The sequence below is a fragment of the Brassica napus genome, chromosome C6, assembly GCF_020379485.1.
Source record: "Brassica napus cultivar Da-Ae chromosome C6, Da-Ae, whole genome shotgun sequence".
In the NCBI taxonomy this organism is placed as follows: Eukaryota; Viridiplantae; Streptophyta; class Magnoliopsida; order Brassicales; family Brassicaceae; genus Brassica; species Brassica napus.
This window is the reverse complement of record NC_063449.1, coordinates 5,983,016-6,000,406: the sequence shown is the minus strand read 5'-3', so window position 1 is coordinate 6,000,406 and position 17,391 is coordinate 5,983,016. Positions and strand designations below refer to the sequence as shown.

The 17,391-nt window shown below is 32.2% G+C and overlaps 3 protein-coding genes across 3 annotated transcripts; all 3 read right to left on the bottom strand.

The window, feature by feature from the left end:
- Positions 1-5,313: 5,313 nt before the first annotated feature.
- Positions 5,314-6,519, bottom strand: LOC106402926 (probable carboxylesterase 5). Its single transcript, XM_013843750.2, has one exon. It carries the CDS (start codon positions 6,419-6,421, stop codon positions 5,453-5,455), a length of 969 nt encoding a protein of 322 aa, XP_013699204.1. The 5' UTR covers positions 6,422-6,519; the 3' UTR covers positions 5,314-5,452.
- Positions 6,520-6,565: 46 nt separating this feature from the next.
- On the bottom strand, positions 6,566-8,378 carry LOC125589215. The gene is made up of 2 exons (XM_048761685.1): positions 7,693-8,378; positions 6,566-7,181 (listed from the first exon to the last, which is right to left on the bottom strand). Exons 1-2 carry the CDS (start codon positions 7,852-7,854, stop codon positions 7,008-7,010), a joined length of 336 nt encoding a protein of 111 aa, XP_048617642.1. The 5' UTR covers positions 7,855-8,378; the 3' UTR covers positions 6,566-7,007.
- A 2,883-nt stretch (positions 8,379-11,261) lies between these two features.
- On the bottom strand, positions 11,262-13,679 carry LOC106406316 (cytochrome P450 72A15). Its single transcript, XM_013846946.3, has 5 exons — positions 13,326-13,679; positions 12,764-12,981; positions 12,432-12,679; positions 11,968-12,337; positions 11,262-11,882 (listed from the first exon to the last, which is right to left on the bottom strand). The coding sequence occupies exons 1-5, from the start codon at positions 13,600-13,602 to the stop codon at positions 11,457-11,459; spliced, it is 1,539 nt and encodes a 512-aa protein (XP_013702400.2). The 5' UTR covers positions 13,603-13,679; the 3' UTR covers positions 11,262-11,456.
- Positions 13,680-17,391: the final 3,712 nt, after the last annotated feature.

The window sequence follows — 17,391 nt, the reverse complement described above, 5'->3', positions numbered from 1 at the left end:
GTAACGATTACATCATACATCATTAATAAAGTTTGATTTGTTGGAAAAAAACTTTTTGTTTTAAATATTTATTTTATTTTTGATTTTTCTATATTAAAATTATTATTTGGTAAAAGATAGTTTATTCCGTTGTTTAGTAAATACCTCTCCGTTCCTGAAAGTAAGATGTTTTAGATTTTTTACTTGTTCCACAAAGATAAATTTTCTATATGTTTAAGGTACTTTTTATGCTTTTAAGAAACATTAAATGAAAATATTTGAATTGATTAAATTTCATTGGTGAAAAACTGTTGGAAAGTGTATAATAAAGTAAAAGAAAAAATAAATTATAAACATTTATTGAATTCTTAATAAGCGTTAACACTTTAGAAAATTTTACTTTCGGGAACAAAGGTAGTACTATTTTATGATTTCAATTTTGTGTGATATTTTTAAGATAATTTTTAATATCATAAATGAGATATGCGGTTCGAGACTAAGTTTAAGACTATGTACAATAGTGTCAAGATTTAACACCTTCCACTTCATCTTTTAGCACTCTATGTCATCTTCTCTTTCTTTCACATTATCATTCAACACACGTTAAACTTGTATCCACTACAATGGTTTTGTTGAATAAAATTCAACATTATATTTTATTAATTAATAATTTTTTTAAATATATCTAAATTAAATAAACCAGTCTCTATTTATATATATAATTTAAAATAATAAATTATAGTATAAGAAATAAAAATAAATTATTTAATTTATAATAAGATTAATTTATTTTAAATAATTAAGAAAATATCAAAATATCAAAAATCTTTAGAAAGTGACATGTGTCGTCGGTGGCCTCCACTTTCTTCTTATTCAACATGTTGAATCTTTTCAACACCAATTAATCCACATCATCAAATTTTATTTTTCAACATCCTCAGTATAACGATTCAACTGTTAAATCTTTTATTCAACACTTCCATTGTACATAGTCTAATGACTTTGATGACATCGGAGCTGGTCTTTTCTCTTCTCTTTCCTTATTATTCTTTGTTGTTACATGGATCCTTTGGTCTTTTTATCTTGATAGTCAAAATCGTAGGTTTTGTTTCCGGTATAGGATTATATGAGATTTAGAATTTCAGAGTCGGCCGTCTTCATCTTGCAGTGATGTCAAAGCTCTCGATCATTTCGATCAACAGAAGATGGTGTTACATTATATTTCTTTGTTTGTTGGTTCGTCGTGTTGGTTGTCTACCACGTTTTTTTAGTTTGAATGGTTTGTCGGTTTTTTTTTGGAGTTTGGTGGTGGCGGAGTTTCTTTACAGTGAATTCTCGTTTTTCCTCAAGCTCTTTTTCATATGCGGTATGTTTCATCAAATTGGTGTTTTAGAGTAAGTTCTTTTTATTGCAGACCGATGGTTTTGTTATTGGAAACAAATATTTCTGCGAGGAGCTTTTTTAGTGCATTAATTTGAATGGATAAAAATTCATCACTTAGAATCAAACTTTGGATAATGTTGCACTCTTCTCAAATTGCTAATGTGAATAAAAGCATAGCTTACAATGATCAGGTTTCTAACTTATAGATTTTCATTTATCCCTTATATTCTGATTAAGGTTTTGTCTTTATCCTCCTTTCAGGTTTAATGGAAAACAATTTACAGATAATGTAGTTGGACGTAATTGATGTTACGATGATGCTCGTGTTTACTGGCCGGTGATTCTATTTGGCTCCATTTTGTTATCACTTTTAATGCTAGTGATATGATCATGGGAAGCATCAGGACATATGTTCAGTTTTCGAAGCATATCTTCTCAACCACAAGGAATAAACTCATGAAACCACCTAGAGAATATGGGCAGCTCAATTACAAAGGTCCTTGAAGAAGAATCATGTCAAAAAGAATTCAGACAAAGGAGTTATTCAATTTACAAAACAGGCTATCTCCAGCTTACACGTTTCGGACCTGCAGACATTGAATGAAGAACACTGACCAAACCATGATGAATCAAGCTACAAACTGAGTTGTTCTATAATCTTGGTATATCATAGAAGCCCAACAAAGTGGATGCAGCCCAAAAATAATTAAAGAAGATCAATTTTCGTCTTTTAGCAAAGAGATCATTTAATCATGTCTATTATTCTCTCTCACATGCGCTTTAGATTTGAATTTAACTTTCCTGGATGCTTTGCATGTTGAGCAATTATTATGAACGTTTTTCTGATGTAATTCTCTATCTATAGAGCTTATTCTCATGAATAATAAAATAAACATTTGAGTTATTATTTTTGGAACTTTAAAAGTGATTTTCACTTTTCTTTCAATAGTTTGTAATATCTATTGATCTTTTAGATCCGTCTTGGTATGTCATATCCAAGGGATCAAACCAATTCGTCCTGATGCGTCATATCTAGGGAATCAACCTCATTGTCTTTTAGGGGCATCATATCCTAGGACATTGAGTTGGAATATCGGAGGCCTTCCGCATTCTTCGTGTGACCATTCACTCCATATCCCTTGTCTTTGAAGCTTTACGGTTTTAAAGTAGCAAGGTTTATCCCCTTTACCAATTTAGAATGCCGACTCCTCGGGAGATTTTCATCAGCTAGGGCTCTCTACAAAATCTACTTTGTCTTTTTTAGGATGTTCTATTCGAGCTTTTGATACTATCTACTAGTATCTTTTGTTGTTTTTAATTCTCTGTTATTGCATTTATTTCGGGTGTTCTATCACAAACTGTTCTGCTAATCGTTCTATATTAGACCACCTCAAATGAATGAAATTCGGTCTTAAAAATGAGATAATCTTTTAAAATAATTCTAAGGCGAAGTTAAAACCAAGAAGAATTTTTAACTTTCCTTGTATCTTTTTATTTATACTTTCCACACTAATTAGCTAGTTTCATTTTCGGTTTCTTTCTGCTATTCCGGCTTAAGCTATTTTAAATTTTTGTGTAACATTCTAAGTTGTGATATATGGAAAGGATTAAGATAATTTATTTAACTACATATGTCACTAAAGTTGACTTATCTTTTCCGTCATACATCCGTTTAGAAATTCAGAGTTAAGTGTGCTTGGTCTGGAGTAGTGAAAGGATGGTTGACCTATCGGAAAGTGATTTGCGATACCGTGCGAGTGAGGCCAAAGTACGGAGAAAAGTTATGTGGTAATTGCAGGGTTAGTAAATAATGATTTAGAACCTTGAAAAATTTACTCACTAACCGTTGGAACGGAATGGAGTCCACGGGCCGAGAAAGCATGCGTGGATGGCCCATTAGTCGTGGACGTTTGGGTCGTTACATTTTGATGCCTGAAAATGATAAGGTTTATACTTATATTCAGATTAAGGAGATTGGCTTGTGAAAAGAAAAATAAACATGAATAATTTGAAATTATATCATAAACTAGGATCGGTCCACCCTACGGACGGGATATACTTTATTTGTGATCTAGATTATTATTTTTTGTATATTTTTTTGTTTTTATTTTAGGATTTCATTTGCAAGAAATGTGTATGATAATGATTTTTTGTCTTTTATAAAGTTTTAGGTCAGGAGAGATTATATGTAATAAGATATATTTTTCTTGTTTACAATACTTGTTTATGTTGTCCAAAAAAAAAAGTTGTCTCTATGTCAAAAAGTTGTGGTATTGATATACTATGAGCACTTTAAATGGTTTTCATGTTGTTTCATTTTACAAAAATTTGAGTCTATATTAAAGTGTACTAATGGAAGTTATGTTGTTTTCTATAATTTTAAATTAAGTTTTGGTTTCATATGAATTTAAATATACCTTAAATATACAATGAACCAGTTACACAAATATATTATGGTAGGTAAATAAAATTTTTGTTTTATTTTATTTATTATGAACGAACTAAAATTATTTGTACTGATATTATTTAAATTCCATAACTGAAAAATTATACTCAAGAAAGCAAGCTACACAAATAAAAGTTAATTAAACGTTAGATATGATCAAAATAGTCTTTTATCTTGTTCATTCAAAATTTTATGTAAAAATTAATTTAATTTACAACTGATTTTTTTTTAAAAAAATAAGCTTTAAAATAATTGAATTATAGACTCCAATCTTAAAAACAAACATACATATAAATAGTTTTTTTTTTGGTTTAGTGATTAAATAGATTTATCAATCTAACTATATTTACAGTTTTGCAATTGACAATATATAATTTTTTGTTTTAATTTGATCAGACTGAAACGTGTAATGGAAAAAAAAGATTCTGCACAAAATGGTTGTGTTTTACTATTTTAGCATAAAACTATTTTTTTCATTAATCGTCTTTAATTTTATCTATATATCAAATGAATGGTGGAAAAGAGTTGCCAGCACTCTCTTTAATTTCATATATTTTTTTTCCTTCTTCCCAATCTTTCTCTTTTTTCTTTTTAGATCTACTTTCTTGTGCAAAAAAACCTCTGTGAAATTCCTGGTTCCACCGCAACTGCCGCAAATCCTTGCACCACCACTGTCCGCACATCTTTCACCGCCAATGCCGCAACTCCTTCATGGCCTCTGCTCCAACTCCTTGCACTGCCACTGCCGCAACTCCTTCACCGCTGCTACCGCAACTTCTTCACCGCCGCTGCCGCAATTCCTTGCACCGCCACACATCTTTCTTTGCATCCAGCCACCACAACTCCTTGCACGACCACCGCTACAACTCTATTTACCACTACTTCCATTCCACTCACTTCTCATCCGTTATCACCACCGTTGCATCATACACCACCAATTTTATCAAATTTATTGCTAATAGGAAATTCGTTCTTTCTTTTTGATCTTTTTGTTATTGAATTTTTACATTTATTAATGCAATGAAATATTAGAAGATTTTTAATATTTGTTATAATTTAATTAAAATAATTGTTTTTAATAAATATTTTCAGCTGCCGGAAATTAATCGGAGGTTGATTACTCAAAAAAGTCATCGGTACATTCAGATGATTTTCTGATGAAAATTTCCGACAATATTTATCGTAACTTACCGAGTATTTTTCAACAAATGGTGATTTTCTAGACTCAAATTAAGATTGTCGAAAAATGATATAAACTTTTGTTTAATATGGTTGTCGGGTATCACTTTTCTTTTTACGGTGAATGAGCTTTATTAAGCAAATCAGCCTACAAATATTACTTACCAAATTAAATGAAACAATATGTTTTAAAGACCGGGACACTGGCTACACGAATTAGTGAGCTGGAATCCTAGGTGGGCAGGGGCACCCTCGGACAGAAGCAATCCGATATATACTCCACAAAAAAACTCCTCGAAGGAATTCGAAACATTCTCAGCATTATATGAGCAGCCTCAAGCAGTATCTTTGATTCAATTTATTTCTTGCAAACATAATGACTAAAACAAATCGAATTAAAACAGGTAAAACAAATTTAAAAATTTATCCAACACAGGTAATTATACTATTATCATCAAAGAACATTCACAAATCATCACCATTTGAACCGTCGGTTATAAACTCGATAAACCTATCCAAGAATCTCAAAGCACTCTCAGAGTCAGGGTTCTGCAGATGGAACACATGTCCTTCCTCTTCTTCCACAACCACCTCCACATCTCCTCCCCACCCACTCTTCTTTAGCTTCGCCGCGTAGCCCAAACCTTGCCGCACAAACACATCTTTCCCCGCCACCGCAACCAAAACCTTCTCACATCCCAACCCGGAAAAATCCGAGTCGGATCCAACCACGTTAAACAGCGGATCATCCGTCCCGTTCACGCTGTTCGGACTAGCGATATTCTCCCAAACCTCAGCGATCCCGCTTCTCGTCTCAGCGTCTTGCACGTCGTGCTCGTCGACAGGATCCGTCCCCCAGAAAGCTGGATGGACAATCGCAACACCTTTGATCCTCGGATCAAGCTTCTCCCTACCCGCTCTCATCGCCATGTGGTGAGACATGTTGGCTCCGGCGCTGTCTCCGCCGACGAAAACTCTCCCGAAATCCGCGTGCTCGTTGATCCATTCCTCGGGACCGGATCCACCGGCGTGGGAGAAGACCCACTGAATCGCCGACCAGGAATCCTCGTACGCCGCCGGGATCGGGTGCTCCGGCGCGCGGCGGTACTGGATCGAGACGGCGAGGCAGTTTGCGGACTTGACGAGTTCCGCGACGTAGTTGTGGTAGAGGGGGGAGAAAGGTGACTCGATGATCCAAGCGCCGCCGTGGATGTAGATTAGCAGAGGGAGCTTGTTGTTGTCGGTGGATTTGTGAGGGAGGAAGAGGCGGGCGGAGAGGTTATGTCCCGTGGAGTATACGACGTCCTTTGAGACGACGTCGTTTGTTGCGTCTAGTGAAGGAGGGATGATTTCGGTGCCGGTGAGACGCTCCACGCGACCGTCTTTGTAAATACGACCGAAAGGAAGGAACTCTGAGACGATTTCAGTTTCCATTTGGAATTTGGATTTTGGAATGTGAGAGCGAAAACGAAAGAGGGAAGAGAGTGGTTGGTTGTCTTGGTGACTTGGTGTGAGATTATTAAATTACTCACTATATTATAGAGAGGTATTTATATAATTTTTTTAAATGAGACAAAGATCTATGTTTCTTTATTTTCCCATACCAACACGTAGCACTGACACTGGACACGTAACCTTTTCTGTTCTTCTATTCTCTTTTATTTTTATTTGATTTAATTTAAGAAAAATGCCAGCAAAGAAAGTATGAAATTGGTGGTTTTGGAGGTTTATATTTTATTTGTTTCCAACAGCTTAATATGGGCAGATATTTGGAAGTTTATATTTATTTGTTTCCAACAGCTTAGAGCATGATTATCCCATGAAACCCACTTGAATTTCTTAATGATTATTTAATTATATAAATGTACTTAAATAGACTTAAGAACTCTAGTTAAGAAACTTTCATTTTGAGTGGTCCAATGAGAATTTCTTAATTAAGAGTTCTTAAAAAAAAATTAAAATTTTTAGAAGAATCGAAAAAAATCACTTACTCAATAAGAAGAACATAAACAAGAAAACCTTACTTGTTGGCCTCGAGTTCATCTTCCTTCAACCTCATTTTTACAGCAGCATGGTTAGCACGAGGGTCCCGAATCCGCACACCACAAGGTCTCGAAATGGCATCTTCCATAGACACGCCTTTACCACCATCCTCTTTCCCTAGTGCGATCTTATCATACTCATCTTCTTCGTCCTGCGTCAAGAAGCAAAAATTTCAAGCCGTGAAGAATTGTTTCAATGGTTTATGAATTAAGAAAAAAATTGTTTCACAGCAAAAGGTATAGAAACAATGCTCAGTATCAAAGAAAACGAGATGTTCTCCTACTAAGCCTACGACTGTTAACAATAAAAATTGAAAATTCAAGAACCTTCAATTGGAAACTGATACGAACCTTTTAATTTGCAAAAGAACTAGAAAATTTAGGCTACCATTTCTCTTAACACTAAGCTAAATCTCTCTTAGAGATTAAAATTAATTTAAACTGATACGAACCTTAGTCTAAATCTTTTAATTCTTCATGTGTGAACAAAGGTTCATATCAAGATCATTGTGTTGAAAGTTCACGTACTACAAAACCTAACGATCTTCCAGGCTAATGATATGAATACATATGAATTCAATTGTTCCCTAGTTTTACTCAAGTGTTTTCTAACTTGCACAATCGTTACCTAACCAAAACAATTTAAAAAAGAATTGATTATACCTCATCATCGAGAGTACGGTCAAGGCCCATGGATGCTCTGATGCTCCAATCATCATCCTCATCACCAAAATCCTCGTCACCACCTTCCTCACCCTCCTTCCGATCAGTGCTCGAGATCCTCTGCTGCCTCAGAATCTCGTCGAACGATGACGCACAAGGCATCTCTTCCCTATCGTACGAAGCGAGCTGCTCTCGCTTCCACTCCCTCTTCTCCACTTCTGCGCCGGAGAGAGACCACACCTAGCCCGATTGCGTTTTCCGCAGCGGCGGCACAGAAGACGCCGCTGCGGAAAACGTGGAGGTAGTAGAAGACGTGGAGCGGGAGAAGGCGAGAGATCCGAAGATCCTCTCGACGCGAGACTGGAAATCTTCGTCGGCCATCGCAAATCGATTTGGGGGAAGAAAGGAAAAAAAAATCACAAAAGCTGACACGTGTAATAAGAGTCCCCTTTGCGATTGGTTTCAAAAACGCTTAATTAAGGATCGGTTATCCTTATTTCTTTTCTTTTTGATTTACTTAAATGCCTTCTTTTGTTTAAAAACTCATCTTAGAAACTGCATTAATGATGCTCTTATATGGGCAGATACTGGGAGTACCTTCAAAGCAACCAAATCTTGTTTGTTGTATACATTTATAGTATTCAATTCTTCTGGATTTTATGAAAGATAGTGAAGCATGTACGTCTCTCTCTGGTCTCGACTGATAGACAAGTCAAAAAGTATTGCTACAAATTATTTGTCTACGAATTATAAATATCGTTATGCTCCAAAAGGGTCGTCTACATGCGCAGAGTAGTTATTTTTCTGAGTTTTAAAATCATACTTTTTTGGTAAGATTTTAAAGTCATACATGATTGTAACCCTTTGTAACTGACCTTCAAAGTTTCACACTACTGCAAAGATATATCCAGATTTAATTGAAATTAGACGATAATCCGCACACATTTGCGGAGTCAGTTTTTATAATAATGTTTGTTTATTGAATAATTTTCACATTTTGCAACACTATCGATTGTAAAATGATGATTACAAATGTTGGTATCTTAAATATATCATCGTTGCTGAAGAGTTAACACATTACAACTCATTTTAATTATTTTTAAGACTTCATATGCACACAAGCAAATTAAGTTTTACGTCTGACACAAATCACAAAAATCAGATAGGCAACATCAATTGTAAAATGACGAAAGAAGATTAGGTTTTCTACTCTCGATTTGTTTACTATTGACTCTCCATAAGTGATTTCATTTTTTGCCTCCATAAAATTGTATTTTCATTCTCGTTTTTGTTTCATTGATATGCGTTTAGTTTCTTTTTATAACTTATTCTATGAATTCGGTAAATTACATAAATGTCAATTTAAAAAGATGGATATCTGTAAAAATTAGTTTCATTCCAGATACATATCCAAGAATAAAAATTTTGAAGAAAATTACCGGCAAACTTTATTTATAGGTTAGTGTTCAAATCTAATATATCAAGGTGTTATAAAATATAAGTGCAGACTCAAAATATAAAGTTGTCTAGTATATATACCAGTTCGGTCTAAAAATCATCTAATTATAAAACAACAAAATAAATTACTTATTTTATTAACCTACACTTTTGAGGTTAATTACTTAAGAACTGTTTGATTTATTAAATGATAAACCAGAAAATTTATAATAAGTAGCTTAAATATTTTACTCATACAATTATAATATCTAGATAGCGTATTAGGGAGAAACAAATATTAGACGAAAGATCAAATCTCTCATTCTTCGAACAAACTCAAAAGAAGGTGATTGAAATTTTGTCATGATATTTCATTAAAAGTTTTTTAGGAATAAAAATCAAGACAAAATTATTTTATCTGAATGAAATAAAATACATAGTGCTTCCATTATTAAAAATCACTTCGATTTGAAGAAAAGTGTTTTTGGATTGCCAGAATCAAATAACATATTAGAAACCACCTATTTAAAAAATAATTTGTATACATAAAAGGATATACATTAGAGTAAGCACATAAATCAAAACCAATACCTTTTGTTAATTTACAAACATTTATTTGGTAAATAAATCAAAACAATCATTTTAATATAAATATTTATTATTGACATTTCCTACTCATATGATTTTATTAACATTTGTATATTTGTTGTAACAAAAATTTAAACCGTTAATCACAAAACTTTTAATGTGAGATTTTCCGAAACAAAATTTTAAAATTAAAATATTAACATCTCAATAAACTTTTCACTGCAAATTTTAAAATTAACATATTTTTATATTCTTATATAGTATCTAATAATGAGACTTCATATTCATACGATTTATGATCATTTGTATATTGCTTGAACAAAAAAAAATTAAACCATTGATCATAAAATTTTCAATGTGAGACTTTTACTATTTTTAGTAATTTATAGCCATTTTAAAAAAATTCAAAATATAACATATAAAAAAAATTATTTTTTTTATTATATGCTTAATGTGATTGTTTAATTTCTTTTAATAATAGAAAATTAAGAAAAAAGGGAGATAATTCAAAATTGTTATCAAATATATATTATTCATAATCATTAATTATCATATATATGTTAATCATACTAGGTGATTCCGTAGCTTTTATTTAAGGAAATAAAGAATATTATTTTTACATTATTAATAAATTTGATAGTTAGTTTAATAAAAAGTTGCTTCTAGTCTCTTATGTTGTAAAAAAAAAAGTTTAATAAAAAGTATAATATATATTTATGTGGACCAATTTATTTTCTAAAAATTCTAAGAATCATTCTTGTGTTGACACGTGGCTACGCAAATATGTTGTAATGCTCCAAGATTAATATATAAGGGATGTGGTATATATACTCCATAGAGAGCAGGTTAAGATGCAAGGATATATCGAGATTTAATGGAATGTGATATATACTCCATAGAGAGCAGGTTAACTGAATGTAACAGAGTAATATAATCTATTCATGAGTAGAAACCATTTTCAATAGATGCCTATATTTTTTACCCTAAAAATAGAGTATTCTAAAAAAGTTCTCCAATGATTACTTCTATTTTCTACTCTAATATATTTTTCTATTTATTTCTTAATTTTTATACAATCCATAAATTTTAAAATATTTAAAATTTACCTTTTCATTTTATTTTATAGCAATATATTACCATAATTACACTATTTATATAACTAAATGACTATTTAAAAATTAAAATTTATTACAATATATAATTAAAAATAAATAATATACTAAACAGAGTATTTAAATGTGAAAGTTATAATATATAATTCTATTTGGTAGAAAATGAGAACATATAAAAGATGAAGAGTTATTTTGTAAAGAAAAAATTTCTCTCTAAAAATAAAGTAAATAAATAGTATTATTCTATATTTGCTCATAAATTCATTCTTCTATATTTGGTGTAAGATTTGGTATACCATTATAGTAACTTTTACTATATTTTTAGCGTTTAGAGAAAATATAATACTATTGAAGATGTTCTTAGCCGAAAAAACTAGTTACGTGAGAAGCGATTATGTAAAAACTTTTACAAATATAGATATCTCTGGTGAATGCAGAAATGGTTGATATTATTACCATGTTATAAATAGAATGTTACATTATTTAACAGCCAGAGAGATCCGGTGAGTAGAGCCTCTGAGTGTGAGTTCTACTTTTACTGCTCTGGTTTGGATAAGATATGCTTGAAACATATTAACTTTAAATACTGGGATCACTTCCAGTGTTTAATTCTCTTTTGGTATGGAACTAAAGCTTGTGGAGGATAAGATGAGCACCATACTGTGGGTGGAGGGTGAAGACAGTGTAAGGAGCATGGACATAGGTAGGAGAAAGCTCAAAGGAGAATCTCTGTAGAATCAATGCCATTGCCATCTTTGCCTCCAATAAAGCAAAATTTTGGCCAATACAGATCCTTGGTCCCCAAGCAAAGGGAAAGAAGGAGACTTGGTTCTTTGTTGCCTTTGAGACACCATCTTCGAATCTCTCGGGCTTAAACTCTGCTGCATCGTTCCCCCATAGCTGGGTTTCACGTTGGACTAGCATAATAGGTAGATTGATCTGAACACCACCAGGTAGTGTCAGGTCTCCTAGCTTCATCTCTTTGTGAATCGTTCGGCTCAGCTGAGTTACTGGAGGATATAGCCTGATGACCTCATTAATTATCATTGTCATCTGAAAGAGATCAAAACATTCAGCAAAAAAAAAAACATGAAAACACAACCAGAGTATATACTTGAAGGTTTTGGTTTAGACTTACAATTTTGAGATGGTTAAGGCCTTCTGTATTGGGCTCTTTATCATCAAAAACTTGCTTCACTTCCTCTCGTGCACGAGCCTGCCAGTCTTGGTGTTGGCTTAGCAGAATCATTGTCCAAACTAGAAGTACTGAAGTTGTCTCTTGCCCGGCAAAGTAGAACAACTTGCACTCTTCTATCACATCGTCAATGCTCATTCCATTTCCTTTTGCTTGTCCTAAATTTGATTCAAGAAGTATACCTAACAAATCTTCGTTTGGTGCTTCTCCAGCCTCTCTTGCCCTTAGCCTTTTATTAACGAGCCCTCTTAGTATATCATGGGTTTCTTTGGCTGCTGCTTTTATCCTTCTATTGTCCTTTGTTGGGAGATATCTTCACAAAAAAGAACAACATTAGTCATGTTTCCAAATAGATTGCACTGGTTCTAAGTCCAAGATTCAAGCCAGTAGATTGAGGTTTTCGTTACCTATATCCAGGGATGTAAGATTTTCGAAAAGCTTGTATGATGAGCTGTGCTAGTTCTGTTTGGAGCTCAAAGATCCTCTGTCCTTCTTTGTAGCTGCTTCCAAAAGCAGTACGAGAGATCACATCTTCTGTTATACTCATGAGCCCAGGCCAAACGTCCACCTCACAGGATGACCCTTTGTCTGAAACCATCTTGTCCCATTTGCCAACAACCTCGTTGCAGCTCTGGTGGAACACAGGTACCATATTCTATTTCATAGAAACAGAAGTCACGTTTTGAGTCAGATACAATACATAAAACGTAACTCCAGACTTGAAAAAATAAAGCCAAACCTTGATCTTCTCAAGGTGGAAAGCAGGGTTGATGATTCTTCTGTGTTTTGCCCATTTATCCCCATCATAACTAAAGAGTCCACTGATTATAAGGTTGGTCAAAGGAAATGTATGTGGCTTTGGGAAATCATAAACTTTATTGAAAACTTCCTTGATTTGCTCAGGATCCGTAATGGTTATGGATGGTATAGTTCCACGCCATGAAAAGAAAGTTCTTCCTGTTCCAGACATATAGAGATACAAAACATGACACCTTCCCTGTAGACCATGTACTCTCCGGAACCAATCCCTTGTCCCCCCCCCCCATACCCCAATTTTAATATATTTATATTTTTATACCAAATTTAGTAAAGCATTCTTTTATTAGAAGAAAATTTAGTAAAGTACTCTTTGGTCAAAATTTGGTAAAGCACTTGAAAATTTAAAATTTAAGGATTTAATTTTATCCTTTTCCTCTAGAATCCCTAAAAATGTTGAACAGGCCCTCGTACTTTGCAGGAATAGTTTTCTTGTTTTCGGTATCTCTATTAAGTTCTTAACAGATAGGAATCAAGAAACATACCGTAAGTCTTGAGCATGTGCGAGGAGAAAGGCAATACACGTGAGATGATATCATCCGTAAGTTTGATGGGTTTGGACCTTGCCTCCTTTGACATGCTATTGTCCCTTCTCATGTCTCCGACAAGTGGCGTGTAAGGAGTACCGGCAATTCCCTGTCTTCTAAGGTAACTTTCAAGCATCTTTGGTTTAAACCAAACCCACTTTAGAGTTCTCCATATCCACAACAGCACAACAGATATAGCTAATGAAACTATTACTGGCGCAGCTGATGTTTGCATATTCGTTTCCAGAAAATAAAGAGAAAGAGAGAGAAAGAGAAAGAGAATGAGAGAGATATGGACTAACCCGCTTTTATTCTCAACCATATATAGATTGTAAAATTCCATGTTGGTGATGACATCACCACTTATGTCATACACACTTTATGCTACGAAGCAAATTTAGATTTGTGTGGGGATAAAGGCATGACGGTCAACATTTTTCACATTTCTTTATCGCTACAGCTACGGAAAACATCTTTCTGGTACAAGTGAATGTATTATATTAAACGTGTTAGACTTGCCCACTGATTAATTTTGTTTTGAAAATTGAACGTTGATTAAAAGTCATTTGGTCACATGAAGTTGTTACATAATCAAAATGTTATCTTCTAAGCTCCAAGAATAAATTTAATTAATAGACCTTTAATACTGTTTCGCTGGGACCAAACTTAATAAAACATTGGCAAACATTGGCTTAGATCCCTTTTATTTTTAGGGAAATTATATTATATAACCAGCAATTTTTTTTCTTGAATTGTACGGCTGTATCTTGGCTCCAAAGAATTGATCCAGACTAGTCTCGTGTTGCCACGTGTCGATTCTCTCCATGGCGATGCCAAAATGATAATTTTCCAATACTGGTAGTTTCACTGTATTTAACATTTCACTGTCTATTTATTTTACTTAAATGGCTACGACACACTGTATATAATATGTATAAATGTTGTTGTACCGGCAATTCTCACAACCTTATGGTGAATCAAATTTTCTCTCAAATCTGAGAAATTATCAATGGCTAAACAAAAACCCATCAAAAATGGCTTGAACAACGAAGAAGATGAGGAAGGTGACGAAGTCGAAGCAACCCCATGATTTAGAATCGCGGTCGACGAAGAGAAAGAAGACGATGGTAATCGATGAAGACGAAGAGAAAACACGAGGTAAAACAGTTGTTATATCAAATTTAGAAGACAAACTCCAATTGGGTGATGGGCGGCACAAAATTGCCAAACAAAATTTAATAAATACTATTATGAAAATCTGATGATGAAGAAAAGGATATTATTGTTAAAGTTATACTATATATTTGGTAGAAAATGAGAAATATAAAATGCGAAGAGTTATTTTATAAAGAAAAAGTTTCATTGTAAGAATAGAGTAAATATATAGTGTTATTCTGTATTTGCAGTAATATTATTCATCTTTTTATATTTGGTGTAAGATCTGGTGCACCATTATAGTGACTTTTACTCTATACTTGATTTTTTCGATTTGTGCTATGCTCAAGATTATATTAATAGTTAGTTTTTATTTTATCTTAATTTTAAAATAATAAAATATAAATGGTTTATATTTTTTTCGATGAAATTATATTCAAAGTATGATTTATTATTTTCTTATTTAAAATTTAATACAATATACTCTTCAAATAACTAATATTTAGATCCTTTTGTATATGAAAATGTATAAGTGTGTTTATAAAAATATTTATACTGTTTATTAGACATAATTGTTTTTAAAAAATTATATATATTGTTCCATGCGTATACTACTATACTGTTATGAATATTTTTATTACAATTTTTAGATATCTTTCTATTTGAATGACAAAAAAGATTACTCCATATGCATAATGTCTAAGTTTGCTTTGTATTTTATACCTAAAAATATGTATTTTGGTTAATGTTACTATTTTGCTTGATTTTTCATTTTACTATAATAGTTAAGTAAGTTGTCAAATGTTAATATGTATTTTTGTAGTTTAACTTATATATGTAATACTCCCTCTTTTTCAAAAAGTTAAATATTCTAGAAAAAATTTTTGTTTCAAAAAGATGTATTTTTATATTTTTAATGCAATTTTTGTCAACCAATAATGAAAAATTGTGGATTTCAAGAACATTAATTGCATTTTTTGAAGTCTTAGTGGTTTAGAAATACAGGAAATATAAAATTACAAAAACTATGCATTAATAACTATGTTTTATTAATAAGTGGAAAATCCTAAAACATGTATTATTCTGAAACAGAGGAAGTAGTAATTTTGTTTCATTTTGAAATATATATTTTGTAAATGTAGGTCTCTTATTTTATATATTGTGAATGTTTTTAGATATTTTTATTTTTGTTACTTTAACTATTTTAACATTAATTTACCATTTTATTTTTCTATAAAATGGACTTTGGAATAGTCAATCGCAAAAGTCACATGAAAATTGACGGAGATATTTCTTACATTCCATCACCCAGATGAAAGCTTCATGTTCGGCATGTAAAGGTGAACGACTTTGTCTTGAGTTTCTTGTCTCCATCGGTCCCTCAAAAATCTTCAAGTGTAATGTACCATCCTTGTCCAGAAAAAACATTCTTATCATTCCAAGATCGATCTATAAAACATCATTTTCCTTCTCTGAGGTGTGTACTATATATGTGTTTCCTCCTCTCTAGATTGTGTGAGTTGGAGTTAAGAATCATTATGCTTCGTTGCCGTGTGTGCTTCATTCCATAGCATTACTTATTTCTCTACCAATTGTAAAGTATCCTAGATCTTAACCTACCCGACTGGGCGGGTCTATATTTTTTATGATATATATAAACATTTCAAGACCTTAATTTAGTTGAACGAATTTGTATTATTAAAGTTTACTGTTTAAACTTTGTATTTCGTCACTGTATTGTGTAATTTTGACATGTTGAGAGCAAACAATATTTTATTTAGATTTTAACAAATTTACAGCTTAATGAAAAATAAATATTCTATTTTATGTATATAATTATTTTTTATGAAAAAGATACACGAAGAATATATCAATTCAATATGGTTAAAAATCATGTGTATTATATATTTTGTAACAACAAATCGATAGAGTATTACGTATAAGAGGCAATATATATATATATCTATATATAAATCAAACTTACATGTTCATCCACGAAAACGCATTCGAGAGATTCACCAAAGTTGTTGTTTATCTTCCATGAGTGAAGACACTTCACATGTACTCGCCAAGTGTCTTCGAAGGGTTTGACTTCGACAAAACCAAACTACTTTGCTTGTTAGATATTTTAGTTTTTTTTTTCTTTGCTACGGTGAGTATGAAGAATATGAGGAGAAGGTTGATATAAATAGTGGATTATACGTAATCTAAAGGGAGTATTTTTTTTTAATTTAATAGCACGGTTTTTGTGGAGTCAATCAAGCTAAGATTTATATTAGTTGCCTAAGTAAGTAAATTAGTTAGCGCAAAAGGATAATATTCGGTTGTCATACTTAAAATGGTTTTGATAATTTATTATTTGAAAATTGGATAAGGAAAGTGTGAAATGAGGGAATCAAGTAATTAGGATTCTTGGAAAATATGTTAGTTTGTAAGCTCCATATATGTGGAGTTAATGTGTTCGAATTATGTTTTGTTAAGTTTAGATTTTGTGTATATTTTTTTGAAATATATGCCGCATTTTTAACTTGAAAGTTACGTTTTGTTAATTTGGAAGTTTGTCTTTATTTTAAAAAACACATGTCGAATTTTTAAGTTAAAAATTTAAAGTATTAACTCTATCTATGCATCCAAACAAAACAGCTTTTATTAATTCTACTATTCATATACCCAAACACTCTTAAATGTACTTTAACTTTAATAAGATATATATATAGATAAGATAGACAAATGTTTAACCTTTTCAATATCTCGATCTGGTCAAATGCAGCATAACAAGCCTGTTAAATCTCCTTAGTCTCGTAATTTTGCGTTATCTCTTAATAATAAAAAAAGGTGTGGTAATTAATGCTCTCTCTCTCTTCTAAAG